The sequence below is a fragment of the Rutidosis leptorrhynchoides genome, unplaced genomic scaffold (assembly GCF_046630445.1).
Source record: "Rutidosis leptorrhynchoides isolate AG116_Rl617_1_P2 unplaced genomic scaffold, CSIRO_AGI_Rlap_v1 contig521, whole genome shotgun sequence".
NCBI classification, from domain to species: Eukaryota; Viridiplantae; Streptophyta; class Magnoliopsida; order Asterales; family Asteraceae; genus Rutidosis; species Rutidosis leptorrhynchoides.
Genome location: NW_027266748.1, coordinates 7,930 through 30,660, shown reverse-complemented (window position 1 = coordinate 30,660; position 22,731 = coordinate 7,930). Strand labels below are relative to the sequence as shown.

At 33.8% G+C, this 22,731-nt stretch overlaps 3 protein-coding genes and 1 pseudogene across 3 annotated transcripts; 1 reads left to right on the top strand and 3 right to left on the bottom strand.

Annotated features, from left to right (window-relative positions):
- The first annotated feature begins 2,110 nt into the window (after window positions 1–2,110).
- Window positions 2,111–8,661, top strand: LOC139884220 (RNA polymerase II C-terminal domain phosphatase-like 1). Its single transcript, XM_071868285.1, is given in 21 exon segments — window positions 2,111–2,187; window positions 2,249–2,441; window positions 3,407–3,442; window positions 3,444–3,884; window positions 4,068–4,151; window positions 4,153–4,279; window positions 4,385–4,542; window positions 4,623–4,693; window positions 4,804–4,909; window positions 5,064–5,141; window positions 5,297–5,878; window positions 5,972–6,032; window positions 6,458–6,585; window positions 6,702–6,755; window positions 6,909–7,005; window positions 7,444–7,535; window positions 7,717–7,806; window positions 8,139–8,204; window positions 8,332–8,373; window positions 8,375–8,406; window positions 8,514–8,661. Coding segments are annotated over 21 exon segments (2,763 nt in total).
- Window positions 8,662–10,278: 1,617 nt separating this feature from the next.
- LOC139884219 (F-box protein SKIP23-like) lies at window positions 10,279–11,501 on the bottom strand (annotated as a pseudogene).
- Window positions 11,502–12,162: 661 nt separating this feature from the next.
- Window positions 12,163–14,714, bottom strand: LOC139884218 (cold-responsive protein kinase 1-like). The gene is made up of 6 exons (XM_071868284.1): window positions 14,639–14,714; window positions 13,796–13,902; window positions 13,460–13,670; window positions 13,131–13,368; window positions 12,863–13,013; window positions 12,163–12,492 (listed from the first exon to the last, which is right to left on the bottom strand). Exons 1-6 carry the CDS (start codon window positions 14,712–14,714, stop codon window positions 12,163–12,165), a joined length of 1,113 nt encoding a protein of 370 aa, XP_071724385.1.
- A 5,341-nt stretch (window positions 14,715–20,055) lies between these two features.
- On the bottom strand, window positions 20,056–21,418 carry LOC139884229 (stem-specific protein TSJT1-like). The gene is made up of 4 exons (XM_071868294.1): window positions 21,225–21,418; window positions 20,849–21,089; window positions 20,447–20,570; window positions 20,056–20,246 (listed from the first exon to the last, which is right to left on the bottom strand). Exons 1-4 carry the CDS (start codon window positions 21,416–21,418, stop codon window positions 20,056–20,058), a joined length of 750 nt encoding a protein of 249 aa, XP_071724395.1.
- Window positions 21,419–22,731: the final 1,313 nt, after the last annotated feature.

The window sequence follows — 22,731 nt, the reverse complement described above, 5'->3', positions numbered from 1 at the left end:
AAAATTTTGACGACGACGAGGAGCTCAAATTCGGTATTTCGGGATTTGTGTGAGAGTTGGTGGTGACGAATTCGGAATGGCGACTGAAAGAAACATTTTTAAAGGAGGTTGTTTTCGTGATAAAAAATATTTGAAGGATAAATAAAAGAAATTAAAATAAAATAATCCGATATAGGGAGCTTCCCATTGGCTGGTTCAGACACCCAATCGGTCTTGGACAAAATTTGAATCGGATTTTTCAATGTTGGATCGAATCGGCTCGGACCTCGGACTCATATTGAATTGTTGGTCTTGAATAAAATTCACTTATTTTGAAACTGACGGTAGTATGTCAATATAGATAATTAGAAATGGCCATCATCCGATTCGAAACCGGAACTGAACCGCGTCAAGAACAAATAGAATGGGTCCATGAAGTTTCGATTTCTTAATCCAATAAAAATCGATATTATTATGTTTTGATTCCGGTTCTTTTTATAAAAAACAGATATGAAACGAATCATAATTAAACCGATAAAAATCGAACCAAAATGAAACGAAACCGTTTGCTTTAGAAAAAATTATGTTTCCATTTAATTTCATAAATTTAAAAATGCATCTTTAAAAATGAGAAACAAGTAATTGTTTGAAGTAAATTATGAAATATATTCCGAGTTGAGTTTATGGTTGTTCATTGAAAAAAAAAATCCATAAAATGGTTAAAAAAATTCTATGATTCAAAAATATTTTTTATTTAAGAGTTTGTTTGAAAGTCGACATATACACGCTGACTTTCAAATAAACCTTTTAGATATATCAACTTATTTTTTGCTTATTTGCATCTTAATTCTTAAAACGTTTGTTCCTCAAAAAACATTCTTAAAACTTTACAAATTACTACTTCAGAGTGAGTTGGCAAAAGGCTATTACCATAATAATGAGATTTTTAACAAATTCGCAAAATTTAAATTTATTTTGTTTATAAAAAACAATTAAGTGAATTTCTCAGAAATTTTTTATCAATTAGTTTTGAATTAAACAATAGAAATAGTACTCAATAGTTGACTTTTGTGAAAACATAGATATAATTAGTGTAAAATTTATTAGATTTTCTGGCAGTCTCTAGTGCAATTAGCGGAAAATCTATTCCTATTCTCTGAATATGCCTTTCCGTCGATTCACCTCAGGGGGCTTTCTGTCAATAACCAGTTGGTCAATATGTCTTGATTTTGAACCAAATCATTTGAACCAAATCATTTGAACCAAATCAAATCATACATGAAATCGACACATATATTGTACACATTTTAATTTCTTTTTTAAAAAAAAGAAAAATTATTGATGGCTAATAATTGTTGGCATATCTCTAAAAACTTAATAATTACCATTACTTATTTTTATTTTTAAAACTTCTTTATCCACAAAGAAGCCTAATTAATGGAGTACTATATATTTTTTCTTTTTATTTCGAAACATTAAATTTAAATATATTTTTTATTGACTTAAAAGAAAGAAATAAATATATTTTAATTAAATTAAAAGTTAAAAAAAAAATATTACGTATATCTGAAAAAATCTAACGATGTACACATCTGCTTTATATGATTAACCATAGCCAGCCATGGATATCATGCTAGCTATTTTTTAATTTTATTTCTTTCTATAATAATTAAATAATGAGTCATCTTTGTTTATTTTTAAGTATTAAATTCTGACCTCTCAAGCTCTCTGGATCTAGGGTTTTTAAAAATTTCGGCTTCCTTTTTCTTTCAACAATCAATTTTCCTCTCGCTTGAAAGTTCTTCGTTTAACCATTGAATCAAAAATTACAAAACCCTAGCTGAGATAGTTCAGCTGAAATCAAGCACAACAGACAGAGATTGTTTAATTCCAAGAAGAGACAACAAACCAATCTATTAAACTTTGACGGAATTGAGAAAAAAAGGAAACCCTAATTTTGTTTGTTTGTTCATCGGATTCATATTCATAAAGAAGAAGAAGCGAATCAAAGCTGTCCCCTTTTTTGGATCTTAATTTTGTTACGATCTGGATGGATTGAGATTTTTCCCCCCCAAATTTTGACTTCGAACACAACAAATTAGGGTTACAAAATTCATTTCAAATCAAAAATATGTATAAAACGGCTGTGTACCAAGGAGAAGAGTTACTGGGACAGGTTGTGATTTATCCACAACTACTACACAACAACAACAACAACGAAGAAGAAGAAGAAGAATCAGAAGAAGAGAAGAGGAAGAAGAGAAATGTTTGTCGATGAATTGTTGAAGAAAGATATCAGAATAACTCAGTTTTCTCAATCGAGTGAGAGATGTCCACCAATTGCTGTTCTACACACTATAAGCTCAAATGGGATTTGCTTCAAATTGGAGTCGCAATCGCAACAACAACAAGACAATTCTCTGCTCAATCAATTGCATTCCTCGTGTATCAGAGACAACAAGGTATAATATAAACATAGAAGAACCCAAATAATAATAACTATAATAATAATACACAGGAAAAGAAAAAGTTCACAACTTTTAGCTTAAATCATAATTTCAAAGAACCATTTGACTGGTATAATGACTGAAAAATGGGTTTCCCACTTAGTATCAAACTGTTATGCTGGGAACTGCTATAATCACAAGGACCTATGTTCATGTTATCCTAAATTATTGCACTTTTGAACTTGAGAATTGTTTGCATTAATCTTGTTGACTAATCGGAACTCGGGTGAAAACTTTGTTTAACCATTGTGGAACCATGATTTAGTAGTGGATGATAAAACTTGTGCATTTTTCTCAGGCATTGAAATTTGCTCTGTTCTGTCTAAGGAACTACAACTTTATCGGACAGTTTACTAAACCTAGCTGTAAACTGCCTGTAGTGGATAACTTATGTCCTTAAATTATAAAGTTGTGTAAACTAAAGTAGTTTCTTCGGACAATATCCAAACCCCATTTCAAGGATTGACAAAGTTGTTCCTCTGACAATTTGCATAGACAATGAGACAGATGTTCCCTGATATTATGAGGACCGCCTTAACCTAATAAAACTCCTAGTTTGAGTATTTTAAACTGTCTTTTTTCTGCAATCCTACAGTGTTCTTATGCTAACAATAAATGCTGTGTCACTTCAATAATGATTAAAACCTACCAATTAAGAGTAGCTGTCTTCGGTTGATGCGCCTCTTAGGACATATCTCTGGCAATAAGAAGCTGGTTAGATATTTGCTGAAACTCAATGAACATCATTGTACCTTTTGTAAAGTGGGTATATTGCACTCATTTGGTCTATTGCTAAATATATATGTTGGCATTTGGAGACTCAGTACTTGAATGACGTTTGTGGAAACTTTTAATTTTCAATGTAAATACAAGTTTTATTTTCTTCTGAATTTTGAAAGTTATGGTTTTGGTTTATGCAGACTGCAGTGATGCAGCTAGGAGCAGAGGAAATTCATTTTAGTTGCCATGAGTTCAAGGAGTAATGAAAGGCAATGTCCGTGTTTCTGGGGATTCAATGTTGCTCCAGGACTTTACAATTCATGTCTTGTCATGCTGAACCTCAGATGCCTTGGCATTGTGTTTGATCTTGATGAAACCCTCATAGTTGCAAACACAATGCGCTCATTTGAGGATAGAATTGAAGGTTTGCAGCGGAAAATTAACTCGGAGGTGGACCCTCAGCGAATTGCAGGAATACTGGCTGAGATTAAGCGGTATCAAGATGACAAGAGTATATTGAAGCAATATGCCGAAAATGATCAAGTTGTTGAAAATGGGAAAATCATCAGAGTTCAGTCTGAAGTTGTTTCAGCCTTGTCTGAGAGTTATCCTCCTATTGTCCGCCCCCTCATTCGGTTACAAGATAGAAACATCATTTTGACTCGCATCAATCCACAGGTCTATATTTTCAAACTTGTCACATAATAGCCTGGACATTTTTTTTAAGTATCATGCTTATTAAGATATATTGCGGCATAGTTTGGAGTTTTAACTACACATGCCTCATTTACTGGATAACTCTAGTGGATACGTCCTAGTTAGTTAGCCTCAGCCTTGATGTCAATGCTTCTGTCCTTGCAGATTCGCGATACAAGTGTTCTGGTGAGATTGAGACCTGCTTGGGAGGATCTACGGAGTTACTTGACTGCAAGAGGACGCAAGCGGCTTTGAGGTTTACGTTTGTACAATGGCAGAAAGGGATTATGCTTTGGAAATGTGGAGGCTTCTTGATCCAGATGCGAATTTGATCAATTCTAATGAGTTATTGGATCGCATTGTCTGTGTAAAGTCTGGTAAGTAGTATGGACTTGCTTGAAATTGTTTTCATAGTCAGTAAATCAACAGTGTTTGCTATGTATCTTTAGATGATTTGATCTCCTACTTATTCTTATGTTTAGGTTCAAGGAAATCACTATTCAATGTTTTCCAAAATACGCTATGCCATCCAAAGATGGCAATGGTAATTGATGATCGTTTGAAAGTGTGGGATGATAGAGATCAACCTAGGGTGCATGTTGTTCCAGCATTTGCTCCATACCATGCTTCTCAAGCTGAGGTAGGCAGACTTCTTTTGGCTGTAGCTTTTTAAATTGCAAAATACATCTCACAACTTGCCACTATTTTATTATTTTGTAGGAAAATAATATAATTCCTGTCTTATGTGTCGCGAGAAATGTTGCTTGCAACGTAAGAGGTGGTTTTTTCAGGTGAGGAAACATTAAATAGAGAAAAGCAACTCGGTTTTGAGCTCCAGTTATATTTTCTGATTCACCTATGAATTGTTCTGGCATGACATGTTTCTGCTTTCTTCTCTCAGAGAATTTGATGATGGTCTTTTACAAAAAATTCCTGAACTTTCATATGAAGACGATATTAAAGATATTCCTTCTCCTCCAGATGTGAGCAATTATTTGGTTCAAGAGGTTAGTTACATAGGACAATTTTGGTTGTTTCTGCAGAGTTTCTGTTCCGCATTATGGTGTTCCCGTCTCTTTTTTTATCTTGTACATCTGTGCTACCTTTACAATGAAACAACTTAATCTTACTGTACCATCTATGTTTACATATCCAATGCAGGATGATGCTTCTGGTGGTAACAGAGATCCACTTTCTTTTGATGGCATGGCAGATGCTGAGGTTGAAAGAAGACTAAAGGTAATTTGATTTGTTTCGAAAATTGTGTTTGTAATAGTGTGGTTTGGCTCCTAGCTAAGGCATTTTATGTGGAGAAGTTATTGCTTTAGAGTTTTTTGGTTATAGCAAGTGGTGGAAATGTTTTTACATGTGAAAAATTGTTTGGTATTTTTCAGGATGCAATTTCAGCTTCATCGACAGTCTCCTCAAGTGCTAACATAGATCCAAGACTTGCTTCCTCTCTCCAATTTCCCATGGCATCTTCCACCCCAGTTCAAATACCAACTGCTCAATTATCGATGGTTACGTACCCCTCTATGCAGTTACCTCAAGTGGCTCCGGTCATGAAAGCATCAGTTCCAGTGGCTCCAGAACCAAGCTTACAACATTCTCCTGCAAGAGAGGAGGGAGAGGTACCCGAATCAGAACTAGACCCTGACACTAGGAGGAGACTTCTAATTTTGCAGCATGGCCAAGATATGAGAGATCTGCCTCCGAGTGAACCTCCTAAATTTCCTGTAAAACCAGCAATGCAAGCTTCCGTGCCACGTGTACCATCCCGTGGAAACTGGCTTCCAGTGGAGGAAGAGATGACTTCTAGACAACTGAATCGAGCCCCAGCAAGAGAATATCCGTTAGACTCAGAACCGATGATTATTGAAAAGAATAGACCTTCACATCTATCTTTTTTCCCCAAAGTTGACGCCTCTATTCCACCTGATAGAATGTATCATGAAAATCAAAGATTTCCAAAGGAGGTAATTTGTATTAGCTGTGTTTGCACATATCCTTGGTATGTATGCTGAGTTCTGGCTATTGAAGCATGTAAAACATCACATACATGATAACAGGTCCCTCAGCGAGATGATCGTTCAAGGTTCAATTCACTATCCAGTTATCATTCCTTCTCAGGTGAGTTGTGACAAGAATATTTGCAATGTATCATGTCTTTTCTTTTAGTTACCCGCTATCTAAATCATTGTAAAGGTTGTGCGCATATATGCCATAGCATTCCTATTCTGCATTTAGCGTCTCTTATGGCTAATTTTACTGAGCAATTTATGAGAAAAGGAAACTATTTCTGCTACTGCCTACTAGTGAATAAGATATCTGTTGTAATATAATGCTATTGCCATTTGTATTTCTAATTGAAGTTCTTACTTCCTGAATTAGCTAAAATGTTAAGCTTTTTTTTTTTTTTTTTTTTCAATGTAACGGGTCTCAAGCATTTTTCATTTTGCATCTTGTTTAATTATGAATATAGTTCTTATCTGTGGTGTGCAATTTACTGTTATGCGTTTATGTAAAAAAAGTGTCATTTTTGGTTGGTTTTGAAGGGGAAGAAATGCCCTCGAGTCGATCATCTTCCAGCAGCAGGGATGACTTTGAATCTGGCCGAGCATTTTCAAGTGCTGAAACTCCTGTCGAGGTTTTGCAGGATATTGCTGTGAAATGTGGAACCAAGGTAATGGTAAAAAAAGTTGAATTGTGGGAGGAAATGAAGCCTAGCAGTTTGCTATCTGTTATTACTTCTATGTTCATCCAAGTTTGATTTTCGGTATTTCAAATGGGAACCTGTAGGTGGAGTTCAGGCCATCTTTGGTTGCAAGTGCTGAACTGCAGTTCGCCATTGAGGTTTTTCCCTAAAATTCTTTGGCAAGATTTGCACAATAAATTATATTCTAGTAGATAATTCGGAGGCATCAAACATTTAAGATTTTTCTGCACAATAGTAGAAATAGGATTCAGTTCATTCATTGTAATAATATTATATTAACTTTTTTCTAGGCATGGTTTGCTGGTGAAAAAATTGGTGATGGCGTTGGTAGAACAAGAAAGGAAGCTCTGCGACTGGCTTCTGAGGGCTCTATCAAGCACTTGGCTAGTAAGATATATTACGACTTGGCACCTTCAACTTTCTACACTTTCCAACCTATAAAACCTTCTATAATGCATTTTATACCATTTTTAAGTAAATTAGTGGTAGATTATAAAAACACAATTTTCCTGATGTTGGTTAAAATCATTTCTCCTTGCCCTTTCTAGTAGTTGTTTATGCTTTATATTATTAAACTTGCCACTGCTGTTCAACAGAAGATGCTTCGCCACTGGTTCCTGTTGTATTTACCCATGAAATCATTGCCATGCTTGTTTTTGTAAGATTATGTGAACCAAGTCTTGTTAGGTTTGGGTCTGTCAAAACCCAAAATCAGCTGTTTACATTCTGCTATATCAATTCCTAGGTCTGGAATATCTTTGTACTTAATTGAAAATTTGTTTTGATCTTCACCAACTATATCTTCTTTTGTGTGATGCTGACCAGTTTGGAATGTTTTTGCAGATATATACATGTCACGTGGTAAGCCTGATGCCAATGACAATGGAGTTTTGGCGAATCTGAATCTTTATTCAACTGCATCAGACTCGTCTAGACCTTTGGATCTGAGAACGGAAGGTTCTAGAAAAGACAATGGGTTCAGTTTCTGAACTCGAGAAATTTGTGAGATTTTCAAACTGGAGCCTTTCCCTTTCACATTTGATGGGCTGTTCCTACAAAATGTTATTAATATGGTCATTGTTGTCCTCTCTTTTTTAGTGCATGATGGAAGGTCTTGGTGGGGTTTTTTTCCAAGAGCAGCCTCCAACTTCGGCTAATGCATTACAGAGAAATGAAGTACATGCACAGGTATGCTTCATCTTTGCTATATTCTGAATGATTTTTCTATATCTAAACATTTATTTCAATAATGGTTCCTTACAGATAGTTGTTAGAAACTAGCCACTCATCTATCTTGCATTTGAGAGATAAAATATTATCCTCGTGTTTAAAGTGAGTTATTTGCATAGTCTTGTGACTGTCTTTCTCAAATTCTGAAAATAGAGCATGTTGAGTCTGTGAATAATATCTTCATGCAGATTCACCGAAAATAAAATTGTTCTATTTGTTGAAAATATTACGAAACTTCATTTTGGGTGTATATCCCGAAAAAATAAACATTTTTTTGGAATTAATTTCAGGTAGAAGTAGATGGACAGATCTTTGGGAAGGGAATTGGGCTAACATGGGATGAAGCTAAGACACAGGTATATAATTTTTATATTGCCATATCAAATGCCTCTCCTCTACCATTCATTCTGCACTATCCAAGTAAACTGTTTCCCCTCGTCGGAAAGTTCTAATGGAGAATCCACAAAATGCTTTTTTGTATAGGCAGCCGAGAAGGCCCTTGGTACTTTGAAATCTATGGTTGGCCCAATATCCATCGAAACGTCAGGGTTCTCCGAGGTGTGTAAAATCACCTATCTACATCTTTCTTTGACACATGTTTCAAGAAAGTCAAATTCCATGTATGATTAGCTATTCATGTATTTGTTCTGTTTATATATGTAAAGGTCATTCCAAGGGATGTCAAATAAACGAATGAAGCCAGATTATCAAAGGGTTATGCAAAGGATGCCTCCTACTGGTCGATTCGCCAAGAATGCTCCCACGGTTGTGAAAAGTACGTCACACTGCTTTTTTAATCGCACTCAGACATAATAGCACCGAGGAGGGACCACTTTTGTACATACCCTGGAAAAGGAAGGGTACTTTAGACCTAGGATGGCAAGTTCAAAACCCAATGACACATACAATGGACCGGATTGTTTTTCCTTACAAATTGGTTTCCATGAAGCTGCCAGCAGGTCCCAAATTCTCGATGGTGTAACCAATTTTTTCTCATTTTCTTGTAACGGTGTATAGAGAGGTAGGAGCCAAAAGATACAAAGAGGATTTTAAAGGGTTATTTCGTCCAGTAGAAGATTAAGATCCAGATGTTGTAACATATGGATTTTCAAATTCATTTTTTTTTCTGTTTCCCCATAGTTTTGTTCTTTTACTCTTTTTTGCATCAAATTAATGCAGATTAAATCATAGAAGTGAAGACAATTATTTTTATGAACCAAATTAAATTAATCAAAATAAAATAAAATGATTTTTTTTGTTGGTGTTGGATTAGGGTAGTCCTCCGGAATCCATTGAGAATCGAATCGATGATTTTTAGGATGAAATTTTCTGATAATTTTTAGATCAATGGGCCTTGATTAAATGAATATTATTTTTTATGAATTATTATTATTAGAATATTAACCGAACTGAACCAATTTGACCAGTTTGATCAAAATCATCAAATCGATTGGTTTTTTCCCTACCTTGAAGACGCATCCAATTTGCTTCGTACTGGAATGTCGTTTGTGATTCGACCCAGTCAATTAATTTATGGCCCATCATTCTTTTTGACCAAATTATCCTTAATATGAATTTAATATTTTTGGATGTTTTTAAATTGAAATTTAGGAGAATTTTCCCCTAGTTGTAGGCTAGTTGAATGTTAAATGCTTTTAGCGAGTTGTAGGCCTTTTAAGCGAGCTTTAGGCTTGTTGAGATGTTTTAGCTAGTTGTAAACTTGTTGAAATATTCTAATCGAGTTATAGGCTTGTTGAGTACTTTAAGAGAGTTGTAGGCTGGTCGAGAGATTGTTGTAAGCTTATTGCGATATTCCAGCGAGTGATAGGCTTGTTGAAAGTATTTAACGAGTTGTAGACTTGTTGAGAGGTTTTAGCGAGTTGTAGGCTTGTTTAGCACATTTAGCGAGTTGTAGGCTTGTTTAGCACTTTAAGCGAGTTGTACGCTGGTTTAGAGACATTTTAGCAAGTTGTAGGCTTATTGAGCCTTTTCAGCGAGTAATAGGCTTGTTGAGAGATTTTAGCGAGTTGTAGGCTTGTTGAGATGTTTTAGTGACTTGTAGGCTTGTTGAGATATTCCGTACATGACAAGTGGTTTTTCCAAAATAAAAATAAAAATCTTAATGCATTATTTATTGCCTTCAAATATGTTTATCCAATAAATAAATTCATACAAGTTACATAAACAATATGTACACAAAAGCAGATTCATATAAGTTACAGAAAGAAACGGTGTCCAAGAAGATGAACAAACTAGGATGAACATCATCTGTTTGAAGAGGGAGGTAGTACCTTTTCGCACGATGTTGTCACAACTTAGCATGGATTGAGAGTGATCCAAAGACTTCCATGTAAAAGGAGAGTAGACATGGATTAACGTCGTCTATTTTAAGACGGAGGTAGTACTTTTTTCGCATGATTTTGTCTCAACTTAACATGGATTGGGAGTGATCCAAATTGGAGACTTCCAGGTAAACGGAGAGTATGAATATGGAAGGTGGTAACAGGATCCATCTACTAACTTGAAAATTCCAACATCTTGTCCTCCACAAGTACTTTCATTATCATTCTCAGAGTAATCATCCGTGTAATACACACAATTCCTTTCACAACCTGGAAAATCCGAAGCTGATAACGACAATGACGAGTTTTGGCCCAAGAACAATGCCTTGTCGCCTAAATTGCTCACTGTCTCCCATTTCAGCCGAGTCCAATCAAATCGGAATATCTCGAAGCTCGTCGTTTGGTAATTCAGCTGATCATGATCCTGATCCAATCCAAGTGCAAGATATCTAGTGGCCAATAAAATGTGACCATCGAAACAGACCAAATATTGCAAATCCCCACCGATTTGCCTGGATTGATCGATTACAGAAATCCTAGGATCACAATTAGATTCCGAGCAGCCATGAACATCGAAAACCGCAATAGTCCCAAATTTATCTACAGCATAAAACAAGCCATTGGAATATACAACATCCTCAAAGAAGGAAACGGTACCGTTTATAGACCTCCATGATTCATCCCCAATCCTACAGAACGCCAAATTGCAGCTCGTATGAAGGATCGCCACCGCGAAAACGCTGTCGTCGGCGGCGGTGTTTGACGGAGCAGAGGATAACACGATTTTCTTGATAAAAGAATCTCTCATTTGCCTTAAACCGCGGTGGTAAAGGAAACCGATTGGAGACATAAGAGCGTATTCTCTCCCGACGGTAGCGTAGCTGAAGCTCACGACGTTTGGAAAGGCGGAGATCGGAGGTAGATGAAGCTTGGCGCGAGTGATAGGATTGAAGAGGAGGATCAACGGCGAGTCGTCGAGGATTATGAGCCAGCCATGGAGGAGCCGCAGTGGCGCTTGGTGGTGTGAGAGAGATGAGGGACGGCGGCGAGTGAATGGAATCTATTTGATGAAAGGTCGAAAAAGGCGCGGCGGAGAAGGAGCCAAGGGAGCTGAATTGGGAGGTGACGTGGCGAATTGGAGGTTGACGATCGCCACGTGTGACAGACTGCTCGGAAATGGAGGTAGTCGGAGTAGATTTTCAGGCGTCGGGAAATGAATTCGAGGAGTTCAGGTGGGAGGTTTGACCAGTCAACCTCCATGTTTTCCATTTCTGAGTTCAATTCCATTGACGTCTCCTTCACCTGTGCTTGTAAAAGTCAGGATAACAGCAACCTATAGCCTTTAGGTCCTCAAAAAATTAAAGGTTTTCCAAATGGGTCCTCTAACTTCAAGAAATTTTATTAGTCATACAGACCGAGGTTGTTAAGATCATAGATCTTAGATCGGATCGCACGAGGACCTTAGATTACAGTAAAACCATCAAGATCGTAGATCCTAACCGATCCCAAGTCCAGCGATTTTTTCATAGAATCAGGATCGAATGCTTATGTAAGATCATAGAATCGTACGAACTTATGATCAAGATCAGCGATTTTGACAACTATGATATAGACATAAGTCATCAGTAAATCATGATAACTTAAAGGGCGAAATCCTAAATATATAAGCACAAGGCTTTTTTGAGTTTAATATGTAAAACATGAGGGACCATACGATAGTTTGGCAAAAAATCTATACACCATCTGCAATTTTCTAGTAAAAAAATGTCAACTATATTTGTTTCATTACACTCTTCTTCTCCACAACCAAAACAAAATGGAAAGGAGACAAATCTGAAAACAAAATTAATACCTAACCAATATATATACTACTAGCATTTCTGAAATTCTGTTTCTTCCTGTGCAAGGTAATCTTCCTTGTATAAGAATTAAAAATAATCGGCTGCGGGTAAAAACATAGATAAAATGGCTTTCATCTTGGATTTACTTCGGTAATTGTCACAGGAACAGAACTCATCAGATAGCTGCTGGATTCGGCAGAGGACTTCTTATCGGTCGACGGTCCTCCGCTATACCCACCGGATTCGAGGAAGAAACCAGGCGCGGTAAGTTCATCTTCTTTGAGCCGAATTTTCCTCGAGAGCATGTTCACGACTTGGCTCATCGATGGTCTTCGCCCTGACGAAGCTTGCGTGCAGAAAAAGGCTACTTTTATGAATCTAATAATTTCTTCCTCTGGGTATTCTCCCAAGTTTGGATCCACTAGTTCTAAGAGTCTTCCTTCCAGATGGAGTTGCCATGCCTTTCGAAGCAAGTAATCTTGTTAGACAGAGTAAGGATAAATAGACAATGGATATGGAACATCAAATAACCAATTTCTTTCATTTAGCAAAAGAATGCTTAGAGGATGGTGCTTCAGAGTTCAGAAACCAGAATAGTAAAATTTGATGGGATATTGATAAAAGTCGTTATTTTTCTTTTCAAAGAAGAAAATTTTGGTCATAAAGGAAGATAATTTGCAGATTTAATGCTGAACAGGAAGAAATTTGCAGAATGAGTTAGACAGGAAAATAAAGGAAAAAAGGCAGAGAACATGTTGGAAGGCATCAGCATCAAAACTGGAAATTATCAATGAAATTCAATCGAAATTACAAACATCAAAATCAACGCACCCATTCCAAAAGCATTTTCTGCGTCCCGCCCCAAATTGCTTTCGCACTGCCACTGCCAGCAATTATTTCAAGAACAAGTACACCGAAACTGTAAACATCAGCCTTCATTGTCAAGTGTCCTCCCAAAGCATATTCTGGGGCCAAATAACCACTGCATAACAAACCAAGGTATGTTGATACTTGCTCATTGCACCTTAACCGTTGAACAAATGGAAGGAAGATACAATCTCAATGAAAAACTAAGAACTGAATTTTGAAGTTAACTTACGTTGTTCCTGCTATTCTTGTGCTAATGTGAGTGATATTCTCTGGGAAGAGTTTAGCAAGCCCGAAGTCCCCGATTTTTGGTTTGAAGTCTTGATCTAGAAGTATGTTACTAGCTTTGATGTCTCTATGCACGATGTGTGGCACAATTTCTTCATGAAGAAATGTAAGACCTCTGGCAATACCCAGGCAAATAGCAGATCTTTTTTCCCAGTTCAGATTAATTCTTGATCTAGTTGATCCTGAAAATACAAGAAACCAAATAAAAATGTCGGATTCTGGTTCTGGAGAACTTGCATACAACTTTTCTTGTCAGGAGCTTTATTGATTTACCTAGCAGTGCTCGATCAAGGCTGTTATTCTCTACATACTCATAGACCAAAATCCGGTTAGACCCTTCAACACAACACCCGACTAGTTCAACGAGATTTTGATGTTTGACGGTTGATATTGTATTAATCTCTGTTAGAAACTCACGAACTCCCTGCCTTGACTCAGCAGAAAGCGTCTTCACAGCTATCTGTCTTCCACTTTTTAAGGATCCCTGGAAATTTGCAAATGTGGGTCGGCATGATTACAATGTGACAGGAACGTATAAATCTCAGCACTCTTTAAGGATTGCCGGGAATGAAACAAAAAGACAAACAGTCCCCATAAATCCATGCATACCTTGTAAACAGTTCCAAAACCACCTCGGCCGATCTTCTTGCTGGGATGAAAATTATCTGTTGCTATTCTCAATTCATTGTAGGAGAAATGGTTAACATTTTCAAGCCCTAAGCAGCAATCAAAAAAGATAATTTTAGTAACCAGGAGACCGCGACATTATGAATTTTCAAAAGGATAGGAAAGAATTTTCTCATTTATCAAGAGAACAAAGATACCATACAATTTGAGGTGGAAGTTTTAGAGTAGAAACCACTATAAACATAGATTATCATTGAGCAGAAACTGACTCCCGTTGCATTTTGAAAAGATGTTGAAAACATGCATAAATTTATCAACATGGGTATTCATTTGACCTATTTGTACAAGAAATTTATCTGATTTGTGAATTATTTTTCACAAGTGCACACGTATGTATGTGATGCTGTCCAAATATAATGACGGAGTAATATCTAAAACGCTAATGGCAACATCAGCTCATATACTCTACCAAAGTCCGAAAGTTTTCACTTTCACCACTTCTATAAATGATGAATATGAAAGGAACTTGAAGAACACGTGCAACAGTATAAGAAGAACATGCATTTGAAAACAGAAAGCGTATGTGAACAGATCCATATATTCAAAAGAAGCAAAAAGATTGTTGTTTCTGAAACCAATGTACATGAACCATATCCTCAGTCAACTAAGAATCTTCAGATGGCAAACGAAAACAAGTAACTAATACATAGTTGATGATGAAAGCAAAATAGGCTCGACTCACATGCAAATTAGACTATAATCCATAGAATGCCAAATGGGAGAAAGTAGAAGAATATAAAAACTGGAAAAATGGTTTTCCATTACCTGGTATCCCTTGGTAAGGCGTAGAAACAGTGCGCTTCCTGACTAAAATTGAACGACGGAAGCAGCTACAACCCATCCCCCTTTGCAATTTTTTGATGATATCTTCAACATCAACTATGCCTTTTTCTGGAAGGAAACAGAACACAGACATTTACTCAATCAAGTTTAAATTAATCTAAAATCCATTTAGTTACCTATAAGCTAAATTCAAGTACATGAACTCTTACTCAATCAAGATGACATTATTCAATCAGGGTACTTTCTAATCCTAAAATTGGGGGAAAATACCTCCAAGAAAGAAGAAATCATTTCAGAATTGAATTGATCACTACAAAAACTTGAAATTTGAACAGATCAGTTCAAAAACGAAGCTGTAAGTTACAAATCATGAATTCATGACAAGAAGAATACATCTAAGAAATGAAAAATTGAAACAAATCCCAAAAATGGAAGCTGTAAAGCAATTTGAATGCAAAACTCCACCAAACCAAACTTGAAGAGGAAGAAAAGAGCGAAAAAAACTCATTTCAGAGAACCAACCAACCAAACCACGATCAAATGTATATACATATACACACGAAATCAGACAAAAGTATATATACCTGTTTCAAAATTCAAGCTTTTGACAACCCAAAAGAAAAAGGGACTGATCAGAGAAGCTCTCTGTTGTTGATAACGATGATGATGATGATAGTAAAAAAGTAATGGTAGTTGGTTTTTAGGAATTGGAATTGGATTAATAAATTTGATTCAATCAATCAGCATGAATGGAATTTGAATTTATATAGCTCTCTCTCTCTTTCTCTGTTTCGACTGGGTCCAGTCTATAGCTCGTCTTCCTCCACCTTCAAGCAGCTGAGCTCAAAGAAATGGTCACCACCATGACAGAGTCGTCTTCTTTCTTTTGCTTATTCTGTTTTTCCTTTTAAATATTTTTTTTTTTTTCTTATTTCTTCGCGTGTGCTTTCTTTTCACTTTGAATTTTTTATTTTATTTTATTTCGAATACCTTTTCACATTGAATTTACAGGTCATAATATGGACTTTGTCAAATTGTCAAACTAAAATTACTCCATATAAAACCATTTTTTTATGATAAAAGAAAAAAAAAACCATATAAAACCTACACTATATAAAGTTTCAAAAATGTAATATTAAAATAAAATTAAAAAAAAAAACTTAACCAATCAAATGATTGATTCGTTAAATTTAAGGCGTGTTCGTTGTTGTATTGTATGTTTGGAGTGTGTACCGTTTTACTTTAAACAATTTAAAAAATATATTTTTACATTTTTAAAATAATTTAAAGCAGGACAGAACACGCTCCAACCCGAAAAACATAATTATAATTAGTTAATGTTTTAGTTAATGCATGTAGAAGTACATTTCTCTTGTGATTGATTGACAAATTCTAATCTAAAAAGGACAAAAATAACTATGATTTCCAACTTTTATTTCACTATGAATAGATATACTAAATTTTGACTTATATTTCTAATTATTAATTAAAATTGTTGTCCTTAAAATGTGTTGGTGGTAATTATTACTCTACTATGAGGAAAACAGAATAATTTTTGAAATTCCTATAAATTGAAAGGCATGTACAAAAAGTTTAAGTGGTTGTATTTGTAGTTTGAGATTTTATTTTTTTCTTCTCCTTTTCCTGAATTCATCTAGATGAGTCAATGTGTTAGTTGTTCTTTAGGCTATATGGAAAAATCACAGTGGTGTTTGGTATAATTCCCTTTGTCTATCTGTTACCCTGGATGATTACAAGCCAGTTGTGACCTCTCTTTTTGACCATCCTGTATCTCTTGGTTCGCGCCCTTGGTCTCCACCTCCTCTCGCCTAGTTTAAGCTTAACTGTTATGCGACATTCTTACGAAATTCAGGACATTAGGGTATTGGTGTTGTTATTAGAGACGATAATGGCTCTGTCATCTCTTGTCGATCAACTTTTGAATCGAGAATTATGGATATCTCATATGCAGAAGAAAATGTCATTCTTATGGGGATGCACATTGCTATTTCAATCGGGATCAACAATGTTGTCGTGGAGTCTTACGGCTTAATTGTTGTTAATACATTAAACTGTAATGGTACATAATTTTTTGTATTGTAGGAACCTGATTTGCAAGATAAAAACCTTGCATCCAAGTTTGGTTCCTGCAGATTTGTATTCCTAAAGAGGTCGCAATAATTTTGTTCGTTCCGTTGTTAATTTAGGAATCAATGGACAAGATAGATTACCTTTGTCGATCAAGATTTTGAGTAAAATGTCTATTTTAATGAGTGGATAATTTTTGTAAAATATACTTCCTCCGTTCCAAATTATATATGTTAATCTAGGGGATTTCGCACAAATCAATAAAACATATTTTTTAGTTAATTTTTCAATATAATTGTGATTGTATGGACTAAAAAATCTTCATAAAAATACGTGGATGAAAATTGTGAAGTTAGTGAGGGAGAATAGATGGGAAACATGAGGATGGAGAGGGTGAAGGTGGTGAGGGTATAATGAAAAAACATAATTAATGTTCTTTAAATTTATCAAAATATACATCTAATTTAAGATAAAAAATTATATTTATATTAATATTTATTTGAGACAGAAAGAATATAATGATATTCATATTCGAGTGATAACGTATTACTTATAAATTTATCTTGGGTCCATTTGGCTTCCCCATTTTCCTTTTTCATTTCTTCGCGTGTGTTTTCTTTTCACTTTGAACTCGAAAGTCATGCTATATTTCTTTTGAAGTTGAGAGAGAATTTTATTGCGATTCCAGGTTGGCTACAAAATCCGTGCTATAGAGTTTGTCGATTCTCAAACTAAATTACTCGGTAAAACACGCTATAATATAAAGTTTCCAAAATGTAAATAGTACTACAACAGTATTACTAATCAGTTTGTATTATTATTAATTAAAAAACTTTTATTTCACTATGATTAGATACTAAAATTTGACTTTTTTTTCTAATTATTAAAATTGTTTTCATTAAAATGCATTAATTAATTAATTACTGGACTATGAGAAAACCAAAATTTGAATTTTCTAAAGTAGGGTCAAAGTAAATTGAAATACATCTTATATATAATAGCGAGACTTTTTCAATTTTAAATCTATTTTAATTATAAATTTAATTATAAATTTAACTGAAAATTTTATTGTCAAATCAACATCCGACACATGCATTTTATTAATGAATAGTAATTTGACACATACATTTTAAAACTTGGAGTTTAATAAAGTTTCAAGTTGTAATTTTAAGTCAATGATATTTTTTTTTCTATTCTAATTAAAAAATCAAAACACAATAAAAACATAATGATTCTTTATAAAATTCAATCAATGAATTTTTTTTAATATAATAATTTTATTTCTAATCAATTCCTATCTATGATTTAAAAAGTTATTCGTAATAAAATTTATCTATTCTTTTTTCCTATTCTATTTAAAACGGGCACATTCCTTTTTCCTATTCAAACTGACATATTATTAAAAAAATATTTCTAATTAAATTATAATATATATTATTTTTTTTCTAATTTTTTCATGAAACTATTATGTCTCATAAAAATCCATAATATGTTTTTTTATTATTAATTAAAACGGACATATTTTTTTTTCAAACAATACGGACAATAAAATTCATTAGATGTAATTATAAATTTTATTATGAAATCAAATCTTGATATATAAATTTTATTTTTAACAATATTTATTAATTATGAAAATAAAATAAATTTAAATTTTAATAAAATTATAGATTTTAAAATTAAATAAAAATAATTTAAATCTGATTTAAAATTAAAATAATTTTTTTATTTAATATTTTAAATAATTTTAATAATATTTAATATAAATAATTATTATATAATTTTTTATATAATATATATATTTAAATTATTAATTTTTAAAAGTATAAATTATCCAACGTACGGAACAAATCCCACTTGTTGGAAAAAAGGTTGTGGTTGTAGTTTGAGATTTATTATTTCCTTTTTCTTAAATAAATAAATTACTTGATCAAAGATTATTAGGTATTTATTGTGGTGTTTGTATACCTAACAAATATCCCCCACCCCACTATTTATGATAAAACATTTTGATCAATTAAGCTGGATATTACCAAATCAGCACAAACACACATAGTTATCTTTCATTCAATTTCCTTTCATATTGTCCGTACGTCATAATTATTTTCTCTAGAAATGGTATAATTATTTTTCTTTTTTCCATCAAAAAATATTTATTTTCTTTTTGGGTATCTTAACATTGTTTAAATTTCTTTTATTTATAGTTATAGATTAAATATTTACTTAAAAAGAAAAAATATTAGTATTAATGTATGCGTCACAAGTGCTGTATATGTTGATTATTGGTTTGACAAACAGATGATAGGTAATCCTCCAACCAATTACACCAACAAGGGTTTGGTTAAATGAATCTTTAGTCGAGCAATGAGCTTTCATCATAATAATAAGTTAATAACTACCTTATTAGTGAACTACGACATAATCCAAAGTCTTTGACGACTCATATATCATGAGTTTCCTAATTACACATCCCCGCGGTCCAATTCGAAGTCGGAATCGAACTGATTAAAACGGTTTTGGAATCGAATCAAAATTGATAATTTTACATTTCTATTCGGACTCTTATTTTGTAAAAGGTATAAGAAATCTAACGGGATCTGTCTAGAAACCGAACCGAAACCGTCCACTCCACTTTAGAAAAATTACGGTTCGGATTTGGTCTCATTAATTAATGTCATAACACGAAAATGAGTAGCCATGATTTGGTGATAGCGTTATCACCACACAATCAATTTCATAGAATACAGACAGACGTATAATGAATGAATGTTGGTTTTCTACATGAGACTTTCAATTCGGTCCCCATACGTTTATTTTCATAATCAACAAAATTAATAACGCAGCCTCTTTGAATTTTCAAGGATTTGACATATATGTGAAATAATAATTATAACAAAATTTGGATTTTACAAAATAAAATATCTAAAACTTCCCTAAACATAATTCCAATATCAATCACGAGCTGAATATGACTATAACATAACAAGGTATTCAATTGAAATAGATTCATAGAATAGATAGTTTTCGAAAATACAAGTCTCTTTATCTATGAATTTATATAAGTAAAAGGACATGTATTTTTGGACGTAGGTTGTAATTAATTTTAATTGTGTCCAATTACAAATAAATAATGGCCCATGTACTAAGGGAAATCAAATTATTATTATTTGTAGGGCACCAAAGAAAGACCCTTCATATTAACAAACTTCATAACTACTAAGTACAACAAATTAAAGGATTACGTGCAATTTCGACAGAAAAACCAAACTGAATTACAAAGGAAAATTAGGGACTCATTAGTAAATAATAAGCTAGTGTGAGCCCCAAACAGCACAATTAACTTCGCTTCCGACACGTGGCATGGATGTAATCCTAGAATGGTCGTCGACTTTGAAGTTGGCCCCACACATGACACCTTCACTGTCAATCCTAGGCATTGCCTTCATCTTCCTCGTCGGATGCTCAAAACTCATCACTCCTTGTTCGCTGTGGAACATACAACCTATATAAAACCGACACGTGTTAGTGAATTAGTTATCCGTTAAAAGATTAAAAAATCAATTTAGGAACAAATCCAAAACCGAATATAGTCAACGATGACATGATCGAAATATTAATAAATATTAATACGTTTGAATCTCTAGATTTTAAGGTTCGAGTCTCATCGGAAAGATATAAAAAAAATGGCAAATGTTAACATACCATTGGGGAAAGGTGCAAATGATTTGGCACAGCCTCCTTTAATGACCTCCAAGTTGTCGGATATTACCAATGAACCATCGGCTGCTATTCCCCAAAATAACATTCTTTCAACTTCATTCGCACCCTGCATTATTGGAAACATATCAGTTAAACCCACAACAAAATGGGTGGGACAAACCGGACAAATCAAAATCGACTTAATCGATTTGGTTTTAAGCAAAACATATGATTTACTATTGATTGAATGCTTAACACAACCAATATAGAAACTAAATATAAGCTTATTTCGATCGAACCGATCCATTTTATCGCTTCGATTTTTTTCAATTGAACCGGTTATAAAATGAGTCAAAACTAAACCGAATCGACCGGGACTATATACAATGGGCCAATTTTACTTACTTGGGCAGCAAAGACAGTTCCAGCCATGCTATCGTAAACGACAAACCCAAAATTGCCATCCAAGCCCTTAAGAACTTCATGGGCCGGGTAAGGCCCACGATCACGGAGGGTCCGATAAGCTTCGACAACGAACATTGCTTCATTTGTAGCCTTTGATAAACCATATTGCCTATTTAGGCTATGCAAATTGTTTAATCTTCCCATAAAGCTACAATATATATTGTCCAATCCACAAAACATCCTGCATGAAATTTTTTTTTAAAAAAAGATCAAATTTGATGTCAAAAGATAAATTTAAAAAAATTCCAAGATCTCGAATTTTACTTTGATGCGTTTTTGCAAATTTATATTGACACGATTTCACTCGACCATTTACCTGTCATGACCGGTAGCAAAAGCAAGGAACGCAGAATCTCCAAAGTTGAAGGAAGAAGCAGTAGAAGTCTGAGAAGATGAAAATTGGCTGAAAATCTCTGAAGGAATCTTAGCCTTTTTTGATGAAACCAAAGATGAAGGACTGTGTAGCTCTTGTGGAGGATTTACAGTCCCTTTTTTGAAAATTGCCAACATTTTTTCTTCTTAACTTAGAATGTAACTGAGATATCAAAAAATTGAAACTCTTTTTTTTTTTTTTGTTTCTTGAAGAAAGAAGAAGGAACTGAGATTTTGAATTGATGAGTTATGTTTGTAGGATATTGCCAGTATTTATATATAGTTAACGAGTAAGAGAAAAAATAAATTAAAAGAGTGATAACGTGGCAACATTATCCAAAAACTTTATTATAAAGTGTATATAATTTATTATTTTTCTTATTGTAGGTAACATGTTACTGACAGATCTTATCCGGAAAAATTAAGTTTGTAAGATTATCGTTTACGCGTCTTCTACGTTCAAAGCATCTAACGTAATCTAAACCCATTCATTCTTACGTGGAGGTGGACTGAATTTTTGTTTTACAAGAACAAAAAATTAATTAAAATAATTTATGTGAAATTATCTCTATATATCAAAAGTAAAGATGGAATTTTCTTTACAAAAATAGATAGATATTTTAATTTTTTACGTTAAAAAAAGGGTGATATTTTAATTATTAGTGTGAACTTGATTTTTTTAATATTATCAATAACAGTCGATAATCATGATGCTAATTATTTAATAAATATTAAGCGTGTAAATTATGTAATTGTTTGATGAATACATTCTATAAGAATATACGTATATAAGTTTATGTTTCATTTAAGGATGTCAATCGGCAAATAATGCCAACCAATCATATAAGTTGTTTTAGATAAAAAATAAAATTAAATCATATATGTTGTATTGTGATTTTCTTGAATTAGAAAGGGTGGAATCTTATCCAAAAGGACAAAAATGTCACCATGACTATAATCTGAGTCAGCTTTCTGATCTATGTCGGTCCACTAGACCACTACTACCCTATCCAAGACGAATTTCTGAGTTGTCAAATTGGAAATGCTCGATTCGTCTCTAGTTCGATTCAATCCGAGCAGAACGGATTCACAAATCACAATCAGAAAAAGATTGGGTTATGAGTTTGACCTAATCAATCCTAGTCAAATGGATTGTTATTTGTCAAGCAGAAGCTCGATCAAACTCGATCTGTTACAATTCATGTCATATTTTTGAAGATATTTGTGATTTATTAATAGGAAAAATCTCAAAGTTGACCGGATAAGGATGTTCCGGACAAGTGGATCAAACTCTATCTATAACGATTAGAATTAAATCTGTTAAGTTGGGTTTAAAGCTTAAATTTATGAAATCTATTCTAAACAGTTAGCTTGGGAGTGTATTCCTCATATTAAGGACATATTACATTCTATATAAACTCATCATGGTTTCATACAAACTTTAGTGTCTC